Genomic DNA, 27,770 nt, shown 5'->3' on the forward strand with positions numbered 1-27,770 from the left:
CCACGTCGTGCCTGCCAGCGCGCAGCCCTGTCTGGCGTTCCTGCGCGATCCTGCACTGAAGACCTCGTGACCGTGACCATGATGATTGATGACGTCCCCCCTCCAACATCTTGTTCCTCGACCTGCCATTACACAGTGTAACCCAACTTGCGTCGAGCCTCCACTGAACCATCCGAAGGGGGATCTTCGTCGGCGACGTCGCTTCTCGACGCCAACCCAATCGCCGAATGCAGCCCTGGACTCCCGAACCCTTTGCAACGCCTTGTCCGTCTGGGGACCCTTAGCCTTTTGGCACCCAAAAACTCCAAGCTCCCACCCAACAGAAAGAAAGCATGAAACCTGATTTGTGTGTGCTACACGCCACAACTAGGCCTGCGTCATGTCCATGTCCATGTCGTCGTCCCGTGTCGTGACTCGTCGTCCACTACTGCTGCTCTTCCTCCATAATGGCCGTCACCCGGTTGAGTGCGTCCCGCTTGACTTCTTCCATGGTCCGGCTGACGTCCACCGAGATGACGTCCCGCTCGTCCGCCTGGGGAGGCTCCAGGATGCTGAATTGACTCGACACCATGTTCGCGCCCATGTAGTGGTTCTGTCGCCTCTTGACGCGTTGCAGGAGAACGTTTTCGTCGGCATCTAGGTAGATGAAGTGAATCAGGAGCGAGTGGTCGTAATAGCCAGCCACACGGATGACGTCTCGGTACTTGCGCTTGAGCGCGGAGCAGGTGAGGACCACACCATCGGACCCATTGGCGAGTTGGCGGCGAGACTCTTCGCGCAGCGCGGTGAGCCAGTCCCAGCGGTCGGCGTCGGTCAGTGGCGTGCCGTTGGCCATCTTGTCAATGTTGGCTTTAGGGTGGAACTACACTGATAGTTAGAAAGTGAACCATAGCAGCTTGTAGGCTGTTGGACATACGTTGTCGCCCTCCACGTAGGGGACCTTCAAGGACGAGGCAATGTGCTCGGCAACGGTGGTCTTGCCGCATCCTGCAGGGCCCGTGACGAGCCAGATGTGATGATATTTGTTGTCCAAGTTTCCATTGACATGACCAGAATTGCTCGATTTCAGAGGAACAGACGACTGGTTCGACATGCCGCCCGCCCGACCCGTCGGTTGTTGTCCGTTAAGGTGTCCAGGAGCGTCGTAGGAAAGCATTATGCCGGATGTTTCTGAGGAGGTGAGAGGGTTGGTTCGGCTCGTTGGAGCGAAATTTGCAATTGTTGGATCGAATCCAAACTGATTATTTGGGTGGAGGCCTGGCGACGGAAGGGAAGATGCAGAGAGTTTGGCAGCGTTAACCTTAAAGGCAAAAAATGGCGAGAGACGAGTGAATCAGATTCTTGGGCGCTCGAGATGGCTTTCGCAAAGTATAATCACTATGGCGTTGAAGGGAAGAAGACATTCAGTTAGCTTCGTGGGTGGGAACGCCGTTGCTTTAATAGTTGTGTAAGTGAAGCAAGCATGACCATCAACTGACGGGGTCGGAGAGAGGGAGGGGGTCAATTCGTGAAAAGAAACGGGACGGAGAAAGCACCCCCCCCCACCATAGCGCTTCACTCTCCGGGGGAACAGGGGGCGAAGGGTGTGCCGATGTGACAATACTGGGTAGGGCCAAAAAAAAACGTTCGCTAGAACTTTCACCAGCTCCTGTGGTTTGTGCCTGAGCGGTGGTTGTGGTCGGGTCCCTTGTCTCTCTGAGGGGAGACGAGGAGGGGGGGGGGGAATCGATCGAGACAAGTTGACCCCGTCGTGGCTGAAATTCTGAGGTAGCAGATTTTCGGGTTTGAACCAGTGACCCAATGAGCGCCCAAAGCGGCCCCAACTTGGAAAAGCCGGTCACTTAGTCGGGGCTCCCGGGGGCCCAGTCTGATGGGGGTGTCAGAAGTAGCAGCCTGGTAGGCCGTGGTACCGCCTCAGGGGCCACATGTACCCCCAACTCGAACCAGGGTATGGTCATCATCTGGTTTTCGGGGATGGGGTCGGCGTGGGATGTTCAGGAGACGAGGCGGGGCAGAGGGGCGGGCTCCCTGCTCGTGAGAGTGGGTGGATGGCACTCGAACAGACGGACGGCTCAACGTTCTGGCGGTGACAAGTGTGATTGATGGGCTTGACTGCAAGAAATCCGGGGAAGCCAGCGATCAGGAGGGCCAATCCATTTGCAAGACATTATTCCAGTGCTTGCTTCATTGTCTAAACAAGCAAGTACGGCCACTAGAGTTCGAGGATGGGTTGAGCTGTCAACTGCCGTAAGAGGGTGTTTGCCAGCGACTGAGACACACTGTTCCGCAAGTTGGGGACTTTCGGCGGAGAAGACTTGATTGGGAGATGGCGTTCGGGCACGTACTGGAAACCAAGTCCAGGATGTGGGAGAAACAGTCGGTCTGATGCCTGGAGCCCTGGGAATGAATTCTGGCCCTAGGTGGGTGGACAGGACAATTCGTGGACCGAGGCGTGGGCTCAGCGATTGCCTACATGTACCCCACCAGCAGCATGGTGCAGGCATCTGACGATGACGACGGCGACGGCGACGGCTGGCAAGCAGAGTGTGCTTCGTAGTCGTGATACTCAGCGCCCGTGACGAGCTACGCGCCTAGGCCAGAAGATAGAGAGAGGGAACCAGAACTGGAAGAGGTGATAAGCCGGGGGCGGACTGAGATGCTTTCGGCTGGCGAGGACTGTGAAAGAATGAGCACTGTTGCCAGGTGCTGCAGATTTGGAAGGCCTCGCCTCGCTCGGGCTTCAATTGTGGCGGGGAAGGGACATCAAGCTCAGCCAGGCAAGTACGAAAAAGGCGGACAGGGCAGACAGGGAGGAAGGGATGAGTGAGGGGTGCAGCTGCAGGCTGCATCTGTCTGCATCTGCTATGATACAGCGGGGTCTAGGGTGCCACTGCCAGGCGCTGGGGGAAAAGGGCAAATGCGCAACCCAGCGTGCAGGAAGGATCACCGGGGGACGCCTTCCAAGCCTTCCAGCTTCCAAGCCTTCTTCCCTGCAACCTATCCCATCCGTCTCGGGTAGCGTGGTTCTGCGTGGGGGTAAAAGAATTCTGGACACGGGGGCCACGCCCTTGTCTGCACCCCCCTGAGCACCACCCTGTTGCCTTCGTTTCCCCAACTCCCCCGTTCCGTTGTCACCAGCTCTTGGGTCTGGATCGGGGTCCGGGTCTTGGTCTGCGGCTGACTCGAATGTGCTGCCCTGTGTGCTCATCACACGCGACCTTCGGGCGATGCAGCGGGCGGCAAGAAATCCCACGCAACAATTCTCCGAACCGTCAACGATGGGCCGCTGTATTTTCTGAATCTGACACGAATTCCATACACATGTTTCTTGCACGACGCATCACTCGACAGCTGTCCATGGATGAATGATTGTACGCATCGCAACAGGGCTGCCACGTGCCGCTGTTTGGGGAAGCCTCCAGACAAACCCAAGGTAGTGGATGCTCCCAGTCATTCCTTCAGGTCATTTCCGTCGCCGTCCGTCTTTCACACCAGCCAAAAAGAAACAGAAGGGTGCAAACTCTCTCCACAACGTACTTTTGCCATTCATCCCTTCATTACATCATGGCCTCTTCGATGTGTCTCCGGCTGGCCGCATGCATCATTGTTTACTAGTCCTCTTGTCTCCTTTTGTTGCTGGACTGAGCCGGACCGAAGAAGAAGCAAAGGGTATCCGGCCTCGTTGAAGTAGACCCCCCCCCCCCTTCCCAAACCTTTTAACACAGCTGAGCCCGCCCAGGCTGGAGCACCTATGACGGTGAGCACCGCCAACCATGACCTAATGGTTGCCCCAAGATGGGCTTTGTTGTGGAAGGGGATCCTTGTCGCAGCCCTGCACCCGGGCTTCGAACCAAGGTCACGAGTTCCTAGCAAACCTGAGGACGCCCCATTTCCCATTCCCTGGCTTCGGCTCGGCTGGGGATCCGGCTGGCTGGCAATAGGGGCCTCTGACGCGGGACTGTTTGGTCTCATGTGCCTGGGACTTTTCCTCCTTTGACCCCCCATCCTCTCCATAGATTATCGCGGTCTAATCCGCGAGACCCGGCGAGCCCTCCCACGCTGCCAATCAAGCGATCAATGTGTCGTGCGTCGTGAGTCGCGGTATTCTTTCCGGAATCCAGGTTGTCTCCGCAAGCCTCCGCTTCGCCCCCAATGACCCCCACGCAAACCCAACGAATATTTTTATCCGTCAAATCCGTTGCTTCACTACGCCCCATCGTCAGAACACGAGAATCTATGCGGTCTTTAGGGTAAAGCACGGAAGGAAGCCGACACGGCTCACCGCTCAAACGTTTCATGTACGATACCACGTCAGTATATGATGTCCCGCATCGGGTCTGCTGCGTCGACCCTATCTTGGTTCGAGCCGCAGGAGGCTCGACCGTCTCGCAGGGCACTTATTGGGGGTCTTCGGTTCCTTTCTCCAGCAGAGATCGGCAAATGTCCGGATATCCCACCGTGTATTTTGGCGAAGCGAGGCCTCGGATTCAATAGCCTTCGGAGACTGGTCCCGGTCACATTGACGTGGCCGACCGTCAGCAATATCCGTCATACAGCATATACTACCATGCTCTCATGCCACGGCGAAGCCTGAGCTGGCAGACGCAGTCAACAACCCAGTCTCTGGCCTGTCACCACGGCTGTTCGCAGTCATGGGATCATCTGCCGTGCGTCCGCCGAAGGCCACTTCATCTACTGGATATTCAACTGGTTGGTAGGCCCCCCTCGCGTGACGGGCGGCGGACGACCGGCCTGCTGCAGAGCATAACACATGGCTGCCCAACGTAGTCCGGCTCACAATCTGCCCGATGCACCCAGCCGCGATGGCCCGCCCTAATGCTTCTTCAGCCGTTACATCTGAGGGTTTAGCAGCGTCACTGTTCCAGTCGACGTGCATCTTGATCGTCCCGTACCTTGGCAAGCCTTGCAGGTGCGGCGGTAAGGGTGTTGTGAAGTCGCGTAGGAGTTCCTTTTTGTACCAGCGAAAGAGCGCATGTACCTCCAACAGCGTCCCATGTCACGGTTGCTTTACAAGTGTGATATCGAAGAAGCCGACTTCTCACAGTGATGCTACCGATGCATTTCATGTAGACTGTCGTGCCCTCTACAATCTCGCCCTCAGTGTGGCTGCAACCCCGCGTTGGGCATTGTCCAATTGTGGCGCACCACGATCACGTGACGCGAAGGAACATCATCCATCCTCTACGCCGGTCGAGCTCACGTGCGCCGACAATCGAAACAGCCGCTCCAGTGGCCGATGTCAAAACCATATAAGTCTGGAGCACATGAGGAGCCTTATCTTGCTGTCCGAAATGACGTGAGCTTTGGCTCCTGTTGAGCTGCATCGCCCAGGTCAGACACAAGAGTTCAGCCTCAGTACAAGGCAGACCCAATGATCGGCGCTCAGACCATCAAGATGGCTGGTCCTTCCCCGCTTACACGCGGTTGGGTTGGCCTGAACCTGCCCGCACGCATCGCACCGAGCTGCAGTCAGATCCATTCAGCTGGGCAAGAGCCAATAACCTTAGCTGTGACCGCCGACCCCTCCTTCCCAGTGTCACTGTCATGCGTTCTTCAATACTTTCCAGGTTACCCTCTTCGAGAGCCCTGAGAGCTTCCACATCCCTTCACGCAAGATCCCTGATCCGTCTCCCTCACACACGAGCCAGCTGGCAGAGATTTTCTACCACAACTACAACCATGAACACCCAGGAACTCGCGCAGTACCTGGCTGACGCCCCTCCCAGCGTCGTGAGACTCGAGATTGAGAAGCATTTTGAGCCTTTGACCGACAAGCAGAAGCGTTATGCTCACTTCATCAGCAGGTACGAGAGAGTCAGAATCGCAACGCTTCAGGATGAGGCTCTGCCAAACTTCGTGAAGACCATCCACCACTGACCCTGATGCAGAGCATCTCTCGCTGGTAACCGCATTGTCCTTAGACAAGTTTCGCCTGAGTCGGAGGCCATCTATGACTTGATTATCAGTCTGCACAGTTCGTCTGGCGGCGACTGGGAGGCCCTCGGCAAGAAGGCTGGAATCAATGAGACCCAACTGACGCAGTTCCTCGAGTACGCTGCTCAGTTCCTTGGCAACAGCGGCAACTATAAGAGCTTCGGCGACTCCAAGTTTCTTCCGAGATGCGACGAAAGCACCTTCGTCGCGTTGGCGAAGACCAGCTCCAAGGCCGAGGCTTTCTACAAGGCTACCAACGGCGGCATCTTCAGCGCTGACAAGCCTGGCCTGCTGCACCTTGGCTTCCCAGACAAGGGGCATCTGACGACATATTACCCTGATTCCCCAGACATTACTCAGTCTGAGATTGAAGCTGTCTCGGCATGGATGGAGAAGAAGGGTCTGTTGCCCGAAAACAACCGTCTTCGCAAGGCCAAGGACGGCAACTTCGAGCTCCTCATTGCCTCGGCTGTCACCAGTATCCCCAACGAGGGCGGTGATATTGGCAAGGACACTCAATTCACCGTGGAGGACGGCCTACTGAAGGGCAAGACAATCAAGCTTGTCTATGGCGATTACGCTGCCGAGATGAAGGCTATTTCCGAATATATCACCAAGGCCGGCGAGAACAGCGACAACGAGACGCAGGCAAAGATGCATGCCGCCTACGCCAAGTCGTTCCATGATGGATCTCTTGTATCATTCCTGGAGAGTCAGAGGCAGTGGATTCGTGACAAGGGCCCCATGGTCGAGTCGAACATTGGCTTCATCGAGACATACCGAGACCCGGCTGGCATCCGAGGTGAATGGGAGGGTTTCGCAGCAGTCGTCAACCTGGAGCGAACCCGGGCCTTCGGCGAACTCGTCAGTTCTGCCCCGGCTCTGATTCCACTCCTCCCGTGGAGCAAGGAGTTCGAGAAGGATAAATTCCTCTCGCCGGATTTCACTTCTTTGGAAGTCCTGACTTTCAGTGGATCCGGAATCCCCGCAGGTATCAACATTCCTAACTACGATCTCATCCGTCAAAGCGAGGGATTCAAGAATGTGTCTCTTGGCAACGTTCTCAGCGCCAAGGCCCCGAACGAGAAGATTCCGTTCATCTCCGAAGCCGATCTTGCTGTTTACCAGAAATACCGGGACCCTGCCTTCGAGGTTCAGGTCGGTCTGCATGAGCTTACGGGCCATGGATGTGGCAAGCTCCTCCAGGAGACTTCGCCCGGTACCTTCAACTTCGACAAGGAGAATCCTCCCATCAGCCCCCTGACCAACAAGCCTGTAACGACTTGGTACAAGCCCGGCCAGACATGGGGTTCTGTTTTTGGCAGCCTTGCTGCCTCTTACGAGGAATGCCGAGCTGAGCTTGTGGCCATGTACCTTGGCTGCGAGTTTTCTGCGCTCAAAATTTTTGGCTTTGGTGATGGGAGCGTTGACATGGATGGCGAGGCTGGTGACGTCCTGTATGCCGCCTATTTGTCGATGGCGCGCGCTGGCCTGGTATCTCTTGAGATGTGGGATCCTCGCAGCCAGAAATGGGGCCAAGCTCACTCGCAAGCCCGCTTCTCCATTCTGCAGTGTTTCCTCCAGGCCGGAGACGATTTCTGTGTGCTGAATTACAAGAAGGACGACCTTACCGATCTGGAGATCAAGCTGGACAGGTCCAAGATTCTGACTACCGGCCGTGATGGTATGTTACCTGCCTTGATATCTCTTTTCGTTTGATGGCTACTACCTAAGACTAACCACAATATCTCTAGCTGTCGGCAAATATCTCCAGAAGATCCACATTTATAAGGCAACCGCCGACGTCGAGGCGGGCACTGCCTTCTACAAAGAGATGACCAATGTCGACATGGACTTCTGGGGCACCAAGCTCCGGAACGTTGTCCTGCAGAACAAGCAGCCGCGTAAGGTTTTCGTCCAAGCCAACACATATCTCGATGAGGCGACAGGCAAGGTTAGCCTGAAGCACTACGAGGCATCCCCGGCGGGCATGATTCAGAGCTGGGCGGATCGCGAGGCCTGACTGCCCCAGACCGGCGGGCGATGTGGGCACATGATTGGCAAGCTGTGACGTGAGTAAGCGTTGAATTATCAAGCATCAGATACGGGACAGGCGAAGTTGGTGTCATCAGGTCATGTAGAACTAGCATGGGTAAGGCAGCGGGACCTCCACTCAAGGGCGTGGGGTTATCTATCAACAAGGGGCTGCACAAAGCAAGCAGCGTAGAGAACGAAACAAACTTTCGAGAATCCTTTCGCATTGTGTGCTTCTGGGTATCGTGGACCGACCGCCGACTTGCAGCCAGCCCGCCAAGCCCAACGAATGCCCTTGACCCTCAAAGGAGAACCATGGAACTTTTGGTTTGCTTTGCTTTTTTTTGAAAATGCCAATTCGACCGACCAGAGGGCCCGGGTGTTTTATCTTCGTTGTTGATTGTGAAGAACCTCATTACAGACGCCAAATGACCGATGCCGTCGAGTTCTCAAATGCATTTTGGCAAAACCAGCCCTGCCCTGAAAGCCCGGATCTTCGTTTGTCCCTCTACAAGCTCTAGCCTGCCTTCATCAGCCGCCGACCCCTTAAGACGAAGCCACACAACACCCTTCCCAAGCCGGATATCCGCGTTGTTCGTCATGATGTGGCACGTTTACCACTTCATCTCGTGGGGCTTGTCGCCCTTTCGCAGGCTGAAGGTGCTGGACAGGTAGCTGGCGAGCAGGTCGACCTTCTTGATGTTGGCCAGGAGAGCCTTGTCGATGGCCTTCTGGTCGGCAGCGCGGCTGCTGTTGATCTCCTTCTTCTGTGGGCAAGTTGTGAGCATTTATTTTCTTTTTCCCGACTCACGATTCTCGTTTGGTTTGAGCTTACCTTGGGAGCCTCGCCCTGCTTGAAGAAAGCCTCCTCGCCGGCCTTCTCCTTGGCCTTCTCGGCGGTGAAGTACTTGGGCGCGGAGACCTCCTCGAGCTTCTTCTCGTCGACACCGGAAACGTCAACCTTCTCGGATGTGGCAATGACGTAGCGGGAGTTGACCCTGCGGAGGGGGACGCCGTTGATCTTGAAGGGGCCGGTGACGAGGAGGACACCCTGGTCGAGGGTCTTCAGGAGAACGACACGCTTGCCGCGGAAGCGGCCGGCGAGCAGGATGAGGACGGTGCCAGGCACGAGGGTCTGGCGGGGAGTCCAGGGGCGGACGGCCTTGCGGACCTGTGGGCAAAAATGTGTTAGTCGTCTGTGATGCCATGTGTGCTGGGAGGGTAGGCTTGAGGAGCGGCGGATGCGTTCGTTCTTGTGCTTGAGCGCAGAAGCGCCCGGGGTTGCGGAAGTTGGTCGCTTTTGGAGGGTGAAGGGGCAAACGTGATATTCGACCTTCATGGTGCTCGCCTCGCGCGCGCAACCACTCAGGCGAATTGCCCGAATCTCTCCCCCAAAATTATCCCAAAATTCATTGCGCGTTCGCCCGGTCGATCGCATCCGCACGCTCTGTTGCTGTCCCGCTGCGATATCTCTGCCGTCACCGAGGACTCACCTTCTTAGCCTGGGGCTCATCGTCGGCAGGGTACCACTTGGAGGCCTTCTGGGAAGAGGCGGGGACCTCCCGGGTGCCCTTGCCGAACTTCTTGGTCGTGGATTCCGCCTTGGTCGACATTTTGAGGGGATCGCGTCGTCCTTTCCGGGGGATTTCGTCGAGGGGTTGGGGGGTGAAAGGGACGAGGTTGTCGTGGATGCAGGTGAGTCTGGTCGGTTTTGCCGAATCGAATTTTTGAGGGCCACTTAGGCGAAGTGTGCGAAGACGAAAACCTGCCCTTTGGCGCTAAGCCCTGTGTGGAATGGCTCGCACCGCCATGTTCAGTGGGGTACTGTGGCTGGTGTCCGAGATTCTGGGCTGATAAGATAAGAGCTTTTTCTGGGTCCAGGCGAGACTGGGGCTACAGGGCGAAGGTGCGAGAAACTGCTCCAGGGTGCTCCAGGGTGCTCGAGCTCTGGCGTGACATCAGGAAGGGAGCTGTCAGTGAAGATATCTATCGCGTGTTGCCCCGTTCCGCTGGCTTGGACCGCGGCGAATTCTTCTTTCTTCTCAGTCGCAATCATCTCTCGTCGGTTCATCGTTTGTCTGCGCAGACACGATGCAGGCTCGAAGACAACTCATCACATCCGCCCGGCGGTTCGGGCTCATTACTTCTCCACTATCAAGATCATCTCGACCACTGCTATCAAGGACTGTCCTCAATGACATCACTACCCATAGCGCTCAACGCCTTCCTGCTGTCGCCTTCAGGGCATATGCATCAGGCCGCGGGCCACATCCTCCGGGTGGCACTCACCGCATGGACATGGGCGGAGGCGAGCCCGAGAAGCCAGCATTAGAGCAATTTGGTATCGATTTGACACAGAGAGCGAAAGACGGCAAGCTGGATCCTGTAATTGGGCGAGACTCAGAAATCCAGCGAACCATCCAGATTCTTTCGCGCCGTACTAAGAACAATCCAGTTCTCATCGGAAATGCAGGCACAGGCAAGACAGCCATCCTCGAAGGTCTCGCCTTGCGAATCGTTCGGGGTGACGTTCCTGAAAGTGTCAAGAACAAAAGGGTCATCTCGTTAGACCTTGGCTCCTTGATTGCTGGTGCTAAGTTTCGGGGTGACTTTGAGGAACGTTTGAAAAAAGTCCTCGACGAGGTTCAGAAAGCCGAGGGCGAAGTCATCCTCTTCATCGACGAGCTACACACACTCCTTGGTCTCGGCAAGGCCGAAGGCTCTATTGATGCCTCCAACCTGCTGAAGCCAGCACTCGCAAGGGGTGAGCTCCAGTGCTGCGGTGCGACTACGCTGGACGAGTATCGACAGATTGAGAAGGATGTCGCTCTTGCGAGGCGCTTCCAACCCATCATGGTCAATGAACCCAGTGTCCAGGATACCATTAGCATTTTGCGTGGCATCAAGGACAAGTACGAAGTGCACCATGGTGTTCGCATCACTGATGGCGCCTTGGTTGCTGCCGCCACCTACTCAAACCGCTACATCACCGACAGGTTCTTGCCAGACAAGGCCATCGATCTGATGGACGAAGCTGCAAGTCATCTGAAACTACAACACGAATCAAAGCCCGAGGACATCATGGCTTTGGACCAGAAGATTATGACGATCCAGATTGAGTTAGAAAGTCTACGGAAAGAAAAGGATGTCGCCAGTCGCGAGCGACGCGAGAAGCTCGAGACCGATCTCAAGGCACTTCAGGAGGAGATATTGGGACTGACAACCCGATGGGAGAAGGAGCGTGCTGAGATTGAGGCCGTCAAGAACGCGCAGGAGGAGCTCGACAAGGCAAAGGTGGAACTAGATGTTGCTCAGAGAGAGGGCAACTTTGGTCGAGCTGGTGAGCTGCGGTACAGTGTCATCCCCTTCCTGGAGGAGAAAATCCCCAAGGAAGAGGACAAACAGGATGGCTCCCTTATTCACGACTCGGTTACCGCAGACGACATTGCTGCTGTGGTGTCCCGCATCACAGGGATCCCCGTCTCGAAGCTCACTTCTGGCCATATACAGAAGCTGGTTCATATGGAAGATGCCCTCCAGGCGTCAGTCCGTGGCCAGGATGAGGCCATCAAGGCGGTGTCGAATGCTGTTCGTCTTCAACGAGCGGGTCTTAGCGGCGATAACCGGCCCCTAGCCAGCTTCTTCTTCCTGGGCCCAACAGGTGTGGGCAAGACGGAGCTTTGCAAGAAACTTGCAGGCTTTTTGTTCTCGACAGAGTCGGCAGTCGTTCGCTTCGACATGTCCGAATTCCAGGAAAAGCATACCATCTCGCGTCTGATTGGTGCTCCATCCGGCTATGTTGGCTACGAAGACGCTGGTCAGTTGACAGAGGCTGTTCGCCGCAAACCCTACGCCGTCTTGCTCTTCGACGAGTTTGAGAAGGCCCATCGCGATATCTCAGCTCTCCTGCTCCAAGTTTTGGACGAGGGCTATCTCACCGACGCCCAGGGTCACAAGGTCGACTTCCGAAACACCATCATCGTCTTCACCTCCAACCTAGGTGCGGATATTCTTGTCGGAGCCAACCCCTCTCACCCCTACACCGAGACTGAAGACGGCGACGTGAGCCCCGACGTGCGCAAAGCCGTCATGGATGTTGTGGCAAGCGCCTATCCCCCCGAGTTCCTGAACCGTATCGACTCTTTCATCGTTTTCAAGCGGCTCGCCAAGATGGCCCTCCGCGACATTGTCGACATCCGCCTGCGCGAGCTACAAGCTCGTCTCGACGATCGGAGGATCACTCTCAATGTGTCTTCCGATGTACGGGACTGGCTCGCTGAGCGTGGCTACGACCCACGCTTTGGCGCTCGTCCGCTGAACAGGCTCATCACCAATGAGATCGGCAACGGGCTGGCAGACCGCATCATCAGGGGCGAGCTGAAGATGGGCGAGACTGCTGAAGTGGTCATTAAGGAAGACGGATCGGGACTTGAGGTGAGGAGTAGTGTTGCGGGTGCCGAAACAGAGGGATCTACTTCCGCTTGATCGAATATGCGAGGTCTGTAGTAGAGGTAATGGGGTAATGGCTTGGGGTGGGGGCGCGATGGACACTTCGCCTATGTTGTAAATGCTTGTACCATCTTTGTATATCATGGCTTACTCAAAACTAAGATACCATACTTTTCAAATAGACTTTGCTATTACCGAATATCGTGACGCAGATTAGCGATTGGTGATCGAGCCATCCAATTAACACCGAATCCAGTCTCGATCTTCGAGGCCCAAGTGGCAGCTTCAGCCCGTGCAAGCCAACCCTTGTCAGATACAGGGCAATGGAAAAGTGTCATTGCTGGGCATTATTCTGCCGATTTTTTTACGGAAAACTTTGTGCGAACCGTATGTCCTAAGTGGTATGCAGTGTTGAAGGGATATCACTCGGAAACAGTAAGCTCCAGATAACAGTTTCACGACAGTGTCACCCAGGCGCAACAATCACGTGGGACAGATTCTGAGTCGGTATCGCGCCAGTGACATCAGCAAGTGAATAGAGTCAGATGTTGACCATGGCGCATCGAAACCGTTATACACGCTCCTTCCAAGCATTTCGGCCCAGACCCAGCCTTTTTCATGGCATGCAAATCCCCCAACCCAGTCGTACGCCATCGTAGCTCCATTGAGGAGCAGTTGAGTAGAGATAAAAGACTACCCTGTTTCGAGAACTCCACTTCTGCTCACATTACACCAACCTCTTCACCTCGAAGAACCTCCGCAACCACCAGACCTGGAAACCCGCCTCGCCCACGACAAGAGTGATGACGAACAAGTTCCACCACTTGACACGGCTGTTGGTGCTCTCGGCAGTGTTGCGGTGGGTGCGCTCGCGAATAACGATGTAGGATTGCTCATCCTTGACCTGGGCAAGGAGCTCGGACATTTTGCGGACTGAACGACGCGGTCAGCTTTTACAAGTCCCAGACTGTACCGCTTTTTGGCTCCTGGAATTGCACAAACCTTCCTTCTCGAGCGGATCGCTGGGCACATCGGATTCGCTGACATAGACAATGCCGTGAACGTTGAAGGAGACTTCCTTGGTGTGGGCACCCCAGTGCTCGTTTCCGAAGCAGTAGGTGTACTTTCCGTCGTGTTTCGCGTCAAAAGTGTAGTCGCCGTTGGAGATGCCATTCTGCTGGGTCTCGTACTGGCCCCTGGGGTTCTGGATCTGTTTAAAAAGGGGGGTGGGTCAGCTAGATCGTATCTTCCATCGCAGGAAGCAGCGCGACTGCTGGCCGGCGCATTGGGGGACGTGGCGCGTACCCAGAAGTTGATGTCGAGGTTGCCGGCGCTGCCAAACTCACGGTCGCCGACCTGGAAGGTGACGGTCATCTTGTCATCGCGACGCAGAGACTCGTGGAAGCACTCGCGGCCGTGGGCGGGGAGCTGGATGTTGTGGGCGAGGGCGGACTGGAAGAGGCCAGCTGCGAGGAGCAGCTTGGCGACTGAGGCGAAAAACATGGCGGGCAGATCGAGGGCACGAGTTGGCTGCCTGGCGAAGAGGTTTCGACCGAAAGGAGTGTGGGGGTTTGAAGTTGTCGTCGTGGCAGAAGCCTTGGTTAGCGAAGTCAAGAAAGCCAGCAGACGCCCTGGAAGTTCTGTCGTAGCTGTCTCGACACCCCTGTCGGGACACCTTTCAACGGGGGGTTGAGCCAAAGGGGATTAGCGCGCTAGACGGCCTGGGCCGAAGTTCTTCCTGGGCTCGTCGGGAGGACGAGGTACCTATCTAAGGGGGTTGTTGCCGTGGCACGTGATAACGAAACGGTTTCCTCTAGTTATTCATTAGTCTGTGGGTGGTGGCATGCTGGAGGCTGGAGGCTGGAGGCTGGAGGCTGGTAGGCAACAGGCAGCATCAGTGGCCTGGATACCGCTCAGGGTGGGTCTCCAGAGTTTGAAGATGCCCGTGCTGGCCTGTTACAGGGAGCGTGGAGGACCGCTCACTGCACCGATGATGCCCTGGAAATGGCACTGACCAACAGAGAGCGTAAGCCCGACCCTGAACCTGCGCCCCCCATTCTGCCATCCTGGCTTCTGGCTGGGGGGGAAGGAGGAGGGAGGGGCTCCAGTCCAGTCCACTTCTCCATCACGCTCTGCTCCTGCCTCTGCCTTTGCCTCTGTGCTTTGCTCCTGGCTCCCGTCCTTTCTTCACCGACACCGACACGTCAACATCCCACGATAAGCTCCATTGAGCCCCCAAGACTCTGTCCCGTCGGAGCCCATTTGCGAATTGTAAGTTGCCGCTCATGTACCATTCTTGATCGAAATCCCCTCTCTCGTCTCGCGCGCCGACCCTTCCCACGACCTGGCGCGTGCCTTTGCTACGCTTGTCGGCTTTCTCCTTACCACATCTTTGCCCCCATTATCCCTCCATCTCGCCTGCTCACGTACCCATCCCGCGACTGGTCGAGGTCCAAATTGCCCCCCCCTTCCTACCCAGCATCACAAGGGTTCCTTGAACCATCAGACAAAGAGGCCAGACATCGCGGTAGCCTGGCCTCGAATCGTTGCCTATTGTCAGAGCGCTCGAGATCCTGTCTCGGCCTCCCCCCCTCCTTGACCTCCAGCCTGTCCTCTTGGGAACCCGCCGAGATACCAACCTCCGATCCGACTACGTCGCCGCATCATTCATCATCTCCGGCCTGGTCCATTTAAACCAGTCTACATCGCATTGTAGACTTGCGCTTACGCTCTTTTCTCTCCAACAGATCCCTATCCATCCTTGCCTCGTCACATTCAGCCGTCGCCGACGCACACATCTCCAACATGGGTCTCGCGTTTTCTAAGATCTTCGACAAGCTCTGGGGGAAGAAGGAGATGAGAATTCTGATGGTCGGACTCGACGCCGCCGGAAAGACCACCATCCTCTACAAGCTTAAGCTCGGCGAGATTGTCACGACTATCCCCACCATTGGTACGACTGCCTTATTCCCCCCCCCCCCCTGACCCCAATGCCGCCATTTTACCCCTCACTCTATTCATCATGATATGATGGTGGCGGGCGGCGGGGGGGAATCGAGGGACCCTGAATCGCCATTCCCATAGTACCTGGAGCGCCCGTGCTGACCCCCACTCCCAGGATTCAACGTCGAGACTGTCGAGTACAAGAACATTCAGTTCACCGTGTGGGATGTCGGTGGTCAGGACAAGATCCGTCCTCTGTGGAGGCACTACTTCCAGAACACCCAGGGCATCATCTTCGTCGTCGACTCCAACGATCGCGACCGTATCGTCGAGGCCCGCGAGGAGCTCCAGCGCATGCTGAACGAGGATGAGCTCCGTGACGCCATCCTTCTGGTCTTTGCCAACAAGCAGGATCTTCCTGTACGTCACCTTGCCGCATCGACCACCTGCTCGACGCAGTCGACGCAGTGGTCAGCCGTCACTTGCCGCCGCGCACCAATGCTGACCCCTCTTTTCACAGAACGCCATGAACGCTGCCGAGATCACAGACAAGCTCGGCCTTCACAGCCTGAGACAACGCGCCTGGGTACGTTGCTTTTCCCTCTTTTCATCACCGCCCCTAATTCCACAAACATGCTGACCGCCCTTGCCTCCAACAGTACATCCAGTCTACCTGCGCCACGTCTGGAGATGGTCTCTACGAGGGTCTCGAGTGGCTCGCCACCACCCTGCGGAAGGCTGGCCACCAGTAGATTATCTACCCTTACCATCCCACGCAGTCAAGAAAAAGAGCCGCATGAAAGCCTCCAGCACGCTCGCCCCTCGGCCCATGAAAACAACCCCCTCCACCTCTCTCCGTGGCTCCGGATGTTCTTTGTTTGCAAAGTTATCGGTCACAACGCAGTCGAATAGTCCATAAACCATCGATCGCATTTCTTCCTCTAAGGCTGTTTCGCTTCCGTTCGGTTCTTTCGTGGCGGTTACGCGACCTTGCCCTCTCTCTCTGTCTCTCTGTTCCGTAAGCTGGTTGATGCCAGTTAATGCCCTCCCATCCCCCCCTTTTCCCCTCGCCAGGTCGACAGCCTCAGAGGAAGAGGGTGGGTGGGCCACTCGTCATTTTCTCCGCTTCTGAAAACGAAAAAACATCAAAAGGTCGCACAGCTCGCGCACGCTCACGCTCGCACTCGCATTTCTGGGTCTCGATCTGGACGATTGGGAGGGGGGAGGCGTTTCTTTCAGGGCGGGGATTTTCTGTACTGTCTTGTTCAGGCGTCCGTCCCAGAAACTGTTGCTTTTTACATTCACTGCCTCGTGTGTGCTCTGATCGCGTCGTGGCCGTTTTTGCACTACATGCCGTGAATGCCATGATGTGGACTCGACCGGAGCCGGGTGCCTTGCGTCTCGAGTGATGATGTGTCGTATTTGTCTAGTCATGTTGTGAGTTGGGTTCAGTACACGGCTTGTAGGCGACCGAGTCGTTGCCAAGGGACCCTAACAGACACAGAAACGCAGGTCTACCCGTCAGGTGAGAGGCTAGAGGCTAGATACGATGGCAAGAAGGCCGCTGTGTCAATGGCTAGGCATCCTCGTGGTCACGACACGACAAAGTAGACATGCCCGCAGATGTGGTGACAAGGGGACGCCATGTTTGAACACAGACCAATGAATGAATGTACCAAGGCTTCCTGTATATTCAGACAACCCCAGCTAGCCTGAGCGACGCCATCATGAGAACCGTGTCTATCCAAACATCATCCAAGGAACCATGTCTACCCGGTCCCGATCAAAAACAATAAACACCAAGACGCCGCGCCATGGGCAAAGATTGCCAGGGAAACAGAAAAGGGGGGGGGTGGTGCGGGACTCATCAAGATCCCGGCCCAGACTGTGGAACCTCCTTGCCGCCGTTTCCGCCCTCCTGCTCCTCCTCCTCCTTCTGCTTGAGCTTGTCCTCGGCCTCCTTTTCGGCGGCCTGCTTCTTCTCCTCCTCGGGGTCCTTCTTGCCCTCGACCGGGAGCTCGACGTCCTTGACGGGGTGGATAAGCATGGGCGGGAGGCACATGCGTCCCTCGCCGCCGCGCAGGTGGCCGACCGTCTTGCCGTCCTTGGTGGCGTCCTCGACGAGCTCAAACTCCTCGCCGCCATCATTGTTGACCTTGAGGCCGAGCCAGCGGCGGTAGAGGTTAGGGCCGAAGCCCGAGTTGTAGAACCACGTGAGGCCGCGCATGTTGTGCTCGCGTTGACCAAAGACGGACATGCGGCTGCCGCCGCTGGCGCCGTTCTTGCCGGCGTTGAGGACGGCGCCAAAGTACTCAATGGGCCACTCGCGGTCGACGAACTGCGGGTGCGGGGCGAAGACGGCCTTGTAGCCGTGGTGGAAGGCGGCCGTCGCAGGCCACATTTCGGGGAACGCAAAGTGCTTCTTGTGGGCCGTCTCGCGGTGCATGGTCATGAGGAGGCGGCGCGAAAGGCGTGAGGCCGTGACGATGTGGGCGCGGCGCGGCGGCAGGGGCTCGGATCGGTTGTTCTTGTTGTAGCCCGTAATGTCCTCGGCGAGGCCCCAAGTGGTGCCTTCCGGGTCAAAGATGGGGTTCAGGGCGATGAGATCAGCCTCCTCGCCGATGCCCCAAGCGCTCTTCTCCTTTTCGGACCCGGTGGGCGGCTTTGGGTCGTTCTCAGTCTCGAACCAATCGTCCTCGTCAGTGGGACGCTCAGGACCCCAGATAGGCTTCTCTCCCGTTGTTGCCGACTTGTCGTTGCTCTTGGCGCCAGGGATATCGTGCCAGACGTTGTCGGCATTCGTGGTGCCCATCTCAGTTTGGACGCGCGACATCTGGCGGAAATCTTCCCACGAGCCGTGGATGCTCGGGATGTAGAAACGAGAGTTGCGCTCCCAGAGACCCTTGCGAGGCTGCTCACGCGCCCAGTTCTCCACCTTGGACAGCAGGTCATAGTGGTGACCGGTGTAGCGAATGTCCATCTCCCACGACCAGTAGTAATCGTACTCGGGGTGGTTGTAGGCAAAATACTGCAGGGCCATGGTCAGGCCACGGTACACACCGTGGACGGGCAGGTCCGGGCCCCTGCTGAACAGGTCATGCATGCCCTGGTAGATGGAGAGCATCTGCGTCTCGGTCCAGAGGGTCACCAAGCCCCTGAACTCCTCAGGGATGCTGTCCTTGATGCGCTGTTCGTAGGCTTCGTGATCAGCCCAGATCGGGTGAGCGCCGTCGTTCTTGACTTGGACAAGCAGGTGAATGTCGTAGCGGCCGCCAGAAGCGAGGGAAAGCTCAGAGATGATGGAGCGAATGTTCATGATGTCGTCTTCACGGAAGAGGTACTCGTCCCAGGCCCGGATCACGATGGCCGTGCGCGACCTCTTGTCGGGCTCGGCCGCGTGGTCGACCTTGTCTGTGGCCACATTTGTCTTGGCAGGAGCTGTCGTGGTAGCGTTCAACTTGGTATCAGATGGGGCGGCAGCTTCGGCGTCTCGAGCGGCCAGAGAGCTGGAGGACAAACCATCACCAATGTAGAAGCCGAGGGACGAAGGTGTGCGCGCGGGCAGTGACTTGTACCGAGCCTCGTTGCTCTGGTAGCACCGTCGCTGCGCATCAGCCCAGTTCACCTTGGTGTAATCGACCTTGGAGTCCTCCCAGACAGACGAGGAACCTTCGAGCTCGCCGTGCTCGCCGACACCGAGACCGCCAGCGCGGAGAGAGTAACCAAAGCCGTAGGGCCCGTATCTTCCGTACCGCTCGTAGCAGATGTCATCGGGCAAGCCAAGAAGCTCGTAAGAACCCAGGACATTGTCCGGGAAGCCCTGGGGGCGGCCCTCGTAGTAGCGAAGCGCGGGGACGCGGACCTTGTTGTCGGTATCGAGGAAGCACTCGTGGACGTGTTCGGGTTTGGTCGTGAAGATGGAGCCGGGGTGGTTGACAAAGAGCTTGCTCTCAGGCAGTCCACGCTTGGAAGCGGCATCGTCAATGCCGTCCTCTGAGGTCTGGGTGTCGGTGACGTTGACGTCGAGGGCGTCCAGGGGCAGCTCGTCCAGCGAGCCCGGATACTGGGGCTTGTTCTTGGAGACGGGGGTCAAGGTCCTGATGCCGCCGTAGTATCTTGTCAAGAAATCAAACTGCTCCCAGAGTGGAGGAGGGTCGGGCTTTTTGGCGACCTTGCCTTCGGCTAACCTCTGGTTCTCGTTCTGGCTGGCGCGCACCAGACTCATGATCATGATGCCGATGAACAGAACCAGACCCAGGCACATGTAGCGCACGATCTTGTTGGGCAGCCTGTAGAATTGTAGGCGGCCCGGCCGCTGGGGGCCGACGGTCTTCCTCGGCAGCATCAGGGCATCGCTTGTGTGGGACGAGGCCGATTGCCTCGAGCTCCCGGTGCTGGGGAGCGACTCATCGGAGTAGACATCAGAGTCGTCGGATGATGCGTAGTAGGCTTCTTCGTCGTCGGACAGTCGCTCCTTCTGGACCTTTTCATAGAAGGGCAGCCTGGAGGGCCGTCCTCGGCGTGTGCGGAGGGGATTGGAGAGGAGACCCATGATGGTCGACCTGCCCGTGCTCACTGAAGATGGAGGCGTCAGAGGAATGCTCTGCAGCACGCTGGTGTCCGCACCCACAGATAGATCCGTTGGAATGTAGTCAGTTCAACTTTGACGTCGGGCAATAGCCCTTGGAATGGCGGGGCAACTCGGTCGAGGGTGTGTTGCAGTGGTACACGGAAATGGCTTGTGAATGTACGAGTTTCTGGGTGGCAGATGGGCGGCAGGGTGGATATGTGGTACAAGGTTAAGGTAGGGAGAAGCTCTCGCGATATGGCGGAGAATCAGGCAAGGCTATCTATCTGACCTTGATGAGGCAGTCGTCCCAGCAAGCAGGTGCCAAGTTCGGTGGTCATCGGTCATCGGTCATCGGATGGAAACAGGAAGCCTGGCATTCGGGTCTTTGATTGGTCGATCACACTGGCGACGTGACGGGTCGTTGTCAGGAGCAACGGGCCGTGCTTGGCCAATCATGCCCCTCTCAGGTACCACCAAAGTGCCTGAGGCAGGTGCCATGTACCTAAGGTACCTAGGTACCATGTACCCACTACACCAGGCTCCCATCAACGCATGAGCCTCAGCCGGCCGCCTATTCTAATCATGATCTGCTTCCCTACCTACCACCTACCACCTACCTACCTACCTGTAGGTAGGAGAGGCTCGGTTCAATCATAGAGCAACAATGCCTCACGAAATGCAACGTGACAAGGTTTCTCGCAGAAGCACACACACCATGGTAGCGGATTCAACATCATCCGTGAAGAGCCGCCGAGGAAACGTGGAAGAGGAGCGTCGACCGCCCCAATCGCTGCGAGTACCGTCTGCCGTACTGTCATGTCATGGCATGTCTGAGGTGAGGCATGTCAACCAAGACAAGAGAGAGAGGGCTGCATCTTGCAACTTCGAGACGAGCTCATCGGGATGGCTCGCCAGGTCAGCATGGTACACTCCATCAGCCAGGCCTCTCGATGTCGACGTCCCTCTCCCGAGGCATCCGCATCGCCGTTCCATGATTGAAGGGGGACCAACAATGGGGGAATCCACCGCCACGGAAACCCCCTCAAAGATGATGCTCTAAGCCTCGTGCCCAAAAACCATGAGAGTTTCGACTTACCCTGCGGTTTCGACTCAACCTGCGGCCCTGTCGCCCGTCACCGTTGAGATATGTTTTTTTTCTTTGGCCGCTTCGGATCGTCTTCGTTTCCACGAAGGAAGCAGGTATTTTACCTTCCGCCGCCGTTTTACAAGGGGCTGACAACCACCTCTCTTGGTGTGTACCATTTCTGTTTATGAGAGTTTGTCGATCGACGCACAGCTTGATTGGAGAGCCTACTGGATAGAGTCCGCATGGACTCATGTTCCGCATCGGTTGAGACTCTCGGTTGAGACTCTCGGCAAATGCCTGCACTGCCTGACATGCTGAGACACCTATTGATGTCCTTCGAGGTGTCCTGGCATACAGGAGCATCAGACAGTATCTAGCACAGCTAACCCCCCAAAGAACCGACGACCCTAGTGCGACAACACAATTCAGCAGACATTGAGCCACCAACCGGCATTGAGCGACGAGACGGCGCACCACAGCACGAGAGCGTCCATCGTGTGGCCTGGTGTTGGCAGCTAACAGGCCCCTCACGTGGCAGCTGTGCATCGGCCCAGTTCGCTTGGTTGGGGGGTCCCGGCTAGCCAAAACCATGTCTTGATCACCATCAGCCCAACGTCATGTGGTTTGCCTCCTCGCCAAGCCTCTTTTCACCAGTCTCTCCCGCCCCCGCCCCTCGACAGGTCCAGTCATGAACCGACACAACGGTGAATTGCAACATCAGCCCATGTCTTCAGACGTCGTACCCTGGTCTGGTCCCTTGACGTGTTCGTTGCGGCCGGCGTTCGGTCTGGCCTCCCCGGTCTGCAGCGGCAGGCCTCTTCGTGACCTGTGAGCATCCAAGTGGACTACAGTACGCGCTTGGGTAAACGTTATGCGCGTAACACCGCCTTGTTCATCAACCCAAGCGAGCGACCGCGCATTGTGTCCTGTGCTTCCCAACAATGAACCCCCCCCCCCCCCCCCTTCCCCCTTTCCTCTCGTCAACGGCACATGCTTGTCTACCTACCCTGGGTCTCTTATCTGACCTTGCACTAAAAAAGGCATGTATGGCATGTTGGAGGGACCTGGGTTCTCAACCAGCGCCCCCTCCCCTTCTCCGACTCGCGTTGAGGACCCAACTTTCCCGCCCGAGACCTGCGGTCTGCTGTCGAAGCGTCCACTAGCATTTGACGTAAATCAGCGTCACCTGTGACATGATCTGCTGGCCTGCTGCCTCCGGCTTGCCGCCTCCCTATCGTCCGGCCGAGACCCTACCGAGAATCCTGAGTCCTGGCCTACCCCGCATAGAAGCGTGTGCCGCTGCTTTTTCCCACAGGTCGCACGAACGATACTGAGCTACCTACCGTCTGCCCTGACCTAGGGGACCTTACCCTGGACCGCTTGGGCACCTTTGCAAGTGCGCGCGCGCGCGTGCTCTCGCTCCCTCCCTCTTGCGCACTCTTATGAAACAGACCTTGATCCCCTCTGATCGTTCCTCCTCTTCTTTCCTTTCATCTCACTCTCTCTTCCCTGGACTTGGTCTCTTCACTCTCGAGCCTGTCACTAAAGACCACTCATCAGACAATGGGTCTAGATGGCGAGCATATCAGTGCCCATGCCAGTCTGACATCGCCGGCCACCTTGGACATGTCATTCGACCCATGTCCCACGACGCCGCTCCTTGAGCTTCACCATGACCATGATGCCCACGCCACGTCTCTGCCGACCTCCAACAGCGAGGCCCTAGCCGTCGAGCGTGAAATGGACATGGATGGCCTCGCCGTGGCCTGCATCGTCGCGCAAAAGCCCGTCTCCGTGACCCTTGACGGCCCCACCATCTGCGCCCTGACCGTGCTCCTCGTCTGTCTCGTCCACTGCGTCGAGACGCCGCTCGCTGAGTGCCTCATCGTCTCGGTGCCCCTCCTGCTGCTCATCCACAACGACTACAACAATTTCCTGGGGCTCGGCCCCGGTGGCACGCCGCCTACCTTTCAGGGCTATGCCCGCATCGCCTGGCTCCGCCTCTGGGCCCTCCGCGATCCCTTCACCCCGCCCGACCCGGACCCCACACCGGGCCGCCTGCCGACCCGCGGCCGTTTCCTAGCCGGCACCAACGCCCCGCCAAGCAGGAGCAGCAGCATCCACGGCGGCAGCAGCAGCAGCAGCAGCAATACCAACACCGACGTGGACGCCCTCCCGTACCGCCCCGGCCCTCGCCCCGTCGTCGCCGGCATCGCCCCGCAGCGCCAGCTCGACCAGCACGGCGCCAAGCCCCAGTACCGCGCCCTGCGCCGCACCCTCGAGCACCTCGCCGCCCGCCGACCCGGCCGCTTCGGCACGGCCCGCTCGTGCCTGGAGAAGCACGGCCTCGGCCTCTTTGCGCGTCACCCCGTCAACGTCACCTGCAACGGCGAGGTCTGCCACGTCCACGACTCGGACCACTCGCTGCACATGACGCTGCACCCGGACGACATTGCCGAGGTGCTGCGCAAGGGCTGGGGCCAGCGCCACCCGCTCGCACGTAAGGGCTGGTTCGGCGCCATGCCGGTGCCCGAGGAGTTTCTCATGGTGTACGCGCCGAGGGGTGAGTTTCCGGTTTCTTTTCTGTTTGTTTCTCATGTCGGAAAATAGACATGAGGAGACGTACGTGCGATGTCAATCGGGCTGTTGTTTTCTCACCATCTTTTTCATGGCTTTTCCCTGTTTCTTCTCTTTCGTCGTCTTGCTGCACCGAGACTTCTTCACTGGCCTGCCCCAACAGTACCATCCCCAGGTCTACACTGACTTTGCTGACCTGACCTCAGACGACCAGGAGCTGCAGATCGTGTGCAGAATCATCGAGGCGGCCATATGGTACGTCACTGCCGAGAGTGAACAGATTGAGGTGCTCTACAGGTCGCGAACATCCTCCATCGCCTCTTCCAAATAAGGTGCCCACCTCTTTTCCTGGTGAGTTCTTAGAAGTTCAACCCGAGGGAGCTATCACGGCATCCCCCAGCTCGTAGTACTACGCGACATGCTTGATCCCTAGGGTAGGTAGGTATGTACCTACCTGTACTTCAGTAGACGCCCCTCTCCTCCAGAATGCAAGGGGAAACCGAAGAAGGAAAGGACATGAGGCTATAAATACAAAACATACTTCATACATGCTCTCGTGCGTGCGCCGTGACTGCAGGGCTTTGCGCGTTCCACCCCCCTCACCCAAGAAGAGTCCCAACGCTACTCGTCCTCCTCGTCGGCCTGTCCGCCTTTGGATCGCCGAAACTTCTCCCGCCCTGTCGCCAGCGACGCCTCGACAACGCGCCCGTCAAAGCTCCGCCCGTCCATCATGGCAATGCAAGCCTGCGCCGCCTGCGGCTCGCGAAACTTGACCGAGACGACACCGTCGGGCTCCTCGTCAAAGAGGACGACGTTCGTGACGGCGCCGAGCTTGGCGCACTCCTCGCGCACGTCCTCCTTGATCTCCAGCAGCGCCGCCGGGTCCTCCTCGAGCTCCGCCAGCGTGAACATGTGCCGCAGCACCACGAGCCGGTCCCACTTGGACGCCGACGCCGTCGGCAGCGCCGCCGTGTCGTCGTCGCTCCAGTCGGCGAGCTTGGCGTCCAGCTTCTGCGTCTTCTTGATGATCTTCTGCCTGTCCCTGTCGCGGTCCGCGCGGCTCTGCTGCTGCTGCTGCTTCTTCGGGGGCAGCGGCGGCGCGCCCTCGGGGGCCTTGCCCTTGGCGTCGGCGGCGCCGTTTTCGTCGTACGTCGTCTTCTTGTAGCTCGCGTCGGCGGCCTGCACGCGCATGCGGCCCGAGCCTTGGCCCGACGGCTCGACGCGCAGGTCCGTGTCGTCGAGCAGCATGATGGCCATCTCGACCGACTGGGGCTTGAAGAAGACGACGAGCGCGTCGCCCTTGAAGCCGCCGTGCTCGTCCGTGTACATCTTGATGCGCGGCCGGCCGCTGTCAATCTCCTCGGCGACGACGCCGGCCTTGCGCGAGAAGAGCTCGTGCACCTCGTCGGCCGTCGCGTCGCGCGGCAGGCCCGTGACGTAGACGGCCGTGTTCTGCCGCGGCGCCGGCGGCGCCTTTTGCTTCTTCGCGGGCCGGGGCCGCTTGGCGGGCGCCGCCTCTGCCGGCGTCTGGCTGCCGCTGTTGTGGGCGCTCTCGTCGGGGTCCTGGCGGGGGAACGGGTCCTGGTTAGTGCGTCTGTCCGAGGGGGTCACGGTGGCTGCGGCGCTGCTTTCGTAGGCATGAGAAGAAGAGGAGGAGGAGGAGGAGGAGGAGACAAAGGAGAAAGAGGGTCCGGCCTGGGCGAAGGGCTGGCCTCGCGGTCCGGATTCGTGCACGGCGGCGCATACCTCGTTGCCGTTCAGCGGCGCATCTTTGCGTTTCCGTGACGCGCTGACGTCCTGGGCCGTGGTGGTGCTCCCGCTCTGGGCGAGGTCGGCTAGATGGGCGTCCTGTTGTTGCAGGTCTCGTTCGTTGTCGTCGTCGTGGTCTGGGGGAAGGACCCATTTTCGGGTGGCCTTGTCGAACTCGAGCTCGGTGCCGTCCTCGTCGTTGACGGCGATGTACTTGTTATCGAGACGAGAGAAGGAGATGCGATCGTCCTGGGCGAATGCGTCCTCCGACGTGGGCAACGGCGGATGCATTGTTGCGTCGGCCATGATCGCGGCTGTGGCTAGGCTGAGGGGTGAAAGATGGAAGATGGAAGCTGGGAGATGGGAAAGTTCAGAAGCCTGGGATTGAGATGCCTGAAGCTGCAGGAGCTCAGGGACCAGAGTGACGTTGAAGAGTGGGGGCCGCTGTCTACGCGAAAGTGGGGGTCACATCGGTGTCTCCTTGACCTTACCTTACCTTACCTAGGTATGTACCAGGTAGAGCAAGCTAGCTTCAGGATGTTCTTGACGGGGCCGAATTGGCAGACTCGTGAATACATAAAAGAGAAGAGAAAGAACAGAGTTGGACACATTGCCATATGTTTTCAATCTGACAGTGAGGCTGCCTAACCATCCAGGTCACAAGGTTCATGCAGCCTACACCTCTAACACCATGAAGCTTCATCTAACACCATGAGGCCTCATCTAACACCACGAGCTTCAGCTAACACCAGCCTCATCGAACACCTGGCCACGTTTGAATGGCTGCAGCCACCGGCCCATCGCCTACTCCTTCTTTTCCTGCACAGTCTTCTTGACGCCTTCGACGAAAGCCTCAACAGCCTCGCCACCACCGAGGGGCATCCCGCCGCCCTGAAGGTACCCCCCATTGGCGACCTTGATCGTGAGAGCCTCGGCGATCGTGGGCAGGCCGCCGTCGCGAATGGCCATCGTCAGGCTGCCCAGCCCCTGGTGGAACTGAGGACTCCTGAACACCCTCTCCAGCACAGTCTTCTTCTCCGCGACGCTGAGGGACGCCATGGCCGCGGCCGCAGCGTCTGCCGTCGGCTCCGAATCCCCCAGGTCGCCAGAACCAGTGGCGAGCACCAGGATGGCCGGCGGCAGGAAGCTCAGCAGGCTGTCGATGTACTCTTCCGACGCGGTGCGCAGCATGGGAATCGTGATCTCGTTGGGCAGAAGGTGGTTGAGATACGGGAATGTCTTGTCGGCGCCGCCTGCGCGCTGCTGCTGCTGCTGGCCACCCTGCGCACCGCCGAGTCCGGCGTTCCCTTGCAATGACTGCAGGAAGTTCCTGACGGCAGCATCGGCATCTGTGGGCGCCCCGCTCGCACCCGAACCAGCTCTGCAACAGTGTCAGCCTCGCTCCCTCCTCGACAAGCTAGCGCGCCGTGATGTCCATGTGCCAAGCAAGAGTAGAGCCCCGAACCATGAGTCTTTTGGGTTGTCTAATAAAGTACAGCATGCCCCTGTCTCCGGCATTCGTCTTTGAATTCGCCCCCGCCCTGCCTCGAGGCCCCAATCTGAACGAGACCATGGACACCGGGTCGCCCGCACGGCATCACTGCCAACACGACCATGGATATGACCTACGCTCGTGCTCCGTCGCTGCCGCCCTCTCGGGCATCTTCGCCCTCTTCTCGGACGTCTCCTCCCGTGGCGTCGGCGCCGGCGCCACCGCCGGCGCCCCTGTAGGCGGCGCGGCCGGACCTGTCGTTGTCGGCATCCTCCATCTCGTCATCGTCATCATCATCGTCATCGCCCTGGTTTCCGCCCGACACTGGTGCGAGCTCGCGCTGCACGTCAACGTCCTCACCCTGCAGCAGCTCGTGGACTATGTCTCCAATCTTGCGATCCCGGGGGCTGAACCAGCTGGGATCGCCGCTGGGGGACTGGGGCTTCGACTGCATCCAGAAGAAGTGTCGGGCGGACGAGGAGGCAAACTTGAGGACAAAGATGCGGCCGTTCGTCTTGGAGGATGCCTTGTCGCCGCTGTGGTGTGGAATAAACTGGCCGTCCGTGGGCACCATGACGAGGTCGAGCTCGGGGTCGTCCATGGGTTGATCGCGTTCGCGCCAGCAGAAGTGGATGAGGTCTGCAAGATTGTCTTAGCACCAGCAACGCCAGCAAACAAGCAAAAGCAGGCTGTGGATGAGACAAACCATCGTCGGAGTAGAGGTAGATATAGCCGGGCCTGGGCTGCGGCTTCACCTTTCTGGGGTTTCCTTCGGACTGCAAGGCAAGGGAAGGTCAGTACGTGGCGGTCGACGAAGCGGCTCGATGGATGGGTGTCTGGCGGCTCACCTCGACATCGCACATGCCGGCCTTGAAGGTGATGAGTGGCAGGATCGACATGGTTAGATGTCGGCT

The 27,770-nt window shown here is 57.9% G+C and overlaps 9 protein-coding genes across 9 annotated transcripts; 4 read left to right on the forward strand and 5 right to left on the reverse strand.

The window, feature by feature from the left end:
• Window positions 1-424: 424 nt before the first annotated feature.
• Window positions 425-1,156, reverse strand: D7B24_002677 (uncharacterized protein; the record flags this gene model as incomplete). The annotated part of the gene is made up of 2 exons (XM_028636878.1): window positions 425-862; window positions 917-1,156. The coding sequence occupies 2 exons, from the start codon at window positions 1,154-1,156 to the stop codon at window positions 425-427; spliced, it is 678 nt and encodes a 225-aa protein (XP_028497457.1).
• A 4,544-nt stretch (window positions 1,157-5,700) lies between these two features.
• D7B24_002678 (uncharacterized protein) lies at window positions 5,701-7,978 on the forward strand (the record flags this gene model as incomplete). The annotated part of the gene is made up of 3 exons (XM_028636879.1): window positions 5,701-5,825; window positions 5,910-7,639; window positions 7,710-7,978. 3 exons carry the CDS (start codon window positions 5,701-5,703, stop codon window positions 7,976-7,978), a joined length of 2,124 nt encoding a protein of 707 aa, XP_028497458.1.
• A 625-nt stretch (window positions 7,979-8,603) lies between these two features.
• D7B24_002679 (uncharacterized protein) lies at window positions 8,604-9,602 on the reverse strand (the record flags this gene model as incomplete). Its single annotated transcript, XM_028636880.1, has 3 exons — window positions 8,604-8,756; window positions 8,825-9,160; window positions 9,483-9,602. 3 exons carry the CDS (start codon window positions 9,600-9,602, stop codon window positions 8,604-8,606), a joined length of 609 nt encoding a protein of 202 aa, XP_028497459.1.
• A 478-nt stretch (window positions 9,603-10,080) lies between these two features.
• On the forward strand, window positions 10,081-12,474 carry HSP78 (chaperone ATPase hsp78; the record flags this gene model as incomplete). The annotated part of the gene is made up of 1 exon (XM_028636881.1): window positions 10,081-12,474. The coding sequence occupies one exon, from the start codon at window positions 10,081-10,083 to the stop codon at window positions 12,472-12,474; it is 2,394 nt and encodes a 797-aa protein (XP_028497460.1).
• Window positions 12,475-13,165: 691 nt separating this feature from the next.
• On the reverse strand, window positions 13,166-13,941 carry EMP24 (p24 complex component; the record flags this gene model as incomplete). Its single annotated transcript, XM_028636882.1, has 3 exons — window positions 13,166-13,371; window positions 13,441-13,648; window positions 13,744-13,941. 3 exons carry the CDS (start codon window positions 13,939-13,941, stop codon window positions 13,166-13,168), a joined length of 612 nt encoding a protein of 203 aa, XP_028497461.1.
• A 1,302-nt stretch (window positions 13,942-15,243) lies between these two features.
• Window positions 15,244-16,133, forward strand: D7B24_002682 (uncharacterized protein; the record flags this gene model as incomplete). The annotated part of the gene is made up of 4 exons (XM_028636883.1): window positions 15,244-15,391; window positions 15,557-15,801; window positions 15,902-15,967; window positions 16,041-16,133. 4 exons carry the CDS (start codon window positions 15,244-15,246, stop codon window positions 16,131-16,133), a joined length of 552 nt encoding a protein of 183 aa, XP_028497462.1.
• A 1,115-nt stretch (window positions 16,134-17,248) lies between these two features.
• D7B24_002683 (uncharacterized protein) lies at window positions 17,249-19,933 on the reverse strand (the record flags this gene model as incomplete). Its single annotated transcript, XM_028636884.1, has 1 exon — window positions 17,249-19,933. The coding sequence occupies one exon, from the start codon at window positions 19,931-19,933 to the stop codon at window positions 17,249-17,251; it is 2,685 nt and encodes an 894-aa protein (XP_028497463.1).
• Window positions 19,934-22,601: 2,668 nt separating this feature from the next.
• D7B24_002684 (uncharacterized protein) lies at window positions 22,602-23,946 on the forward strand (the record flags this gene model as incomplete). The annotated part of the gene is made up of 2 exons (XM_028636885.1): window positions 22,602-23,601; window positions 23,822-23,946. 2 exons carry the CDS (start codon window positions 22,602-22,604, stop codon window positions 23,944-23,946), a joined length of 1,125 nt encoding a protein of 374 aa, XP_028497464.1.
• Window positions 23,947-24,236: 290 nt separating this feature from the next.
• D7B24_002685 (uncharacterized protein) lies at window positions 24,237-27,755 on the reverse strand (the record flags this gene model as incomplete). Its single annotated transcript, XM_028636886.1, has 5 exons — window positions 24,237-25,812; window positions 26,173-26,745; window positions 26,994-27,495; window positions 27,563-27,632; window positions 27,705-27,755. 5 exons carry the CDS (start codon window positions 27,753-27,755, stop codon window positions 24,237-24,239), a joined length of 2,772 nt encoding a protein of 923 aa, XP_028497465.1.
• Window positions 27,756-27,770: the final 15 nt, after the last annotated feature.

The sequence above is a fragment of the Verticillium nonalfalfae genome, assembly GCF_003724135.2.
Source record: "Verticillium nonalfalfae strain VnAa140/NRRL 66861 chromosome Unknown scaffold_17, whole genome shotgun sequence".
Taxonomy (NCBI): domain Eukaryota; kingdom Fungi; phylum Ascomycota; class Sordariomycetes; order Glomerellales; family Plectosphaerellaceae; genus Verticillium; species Verticillium nonalfalfae.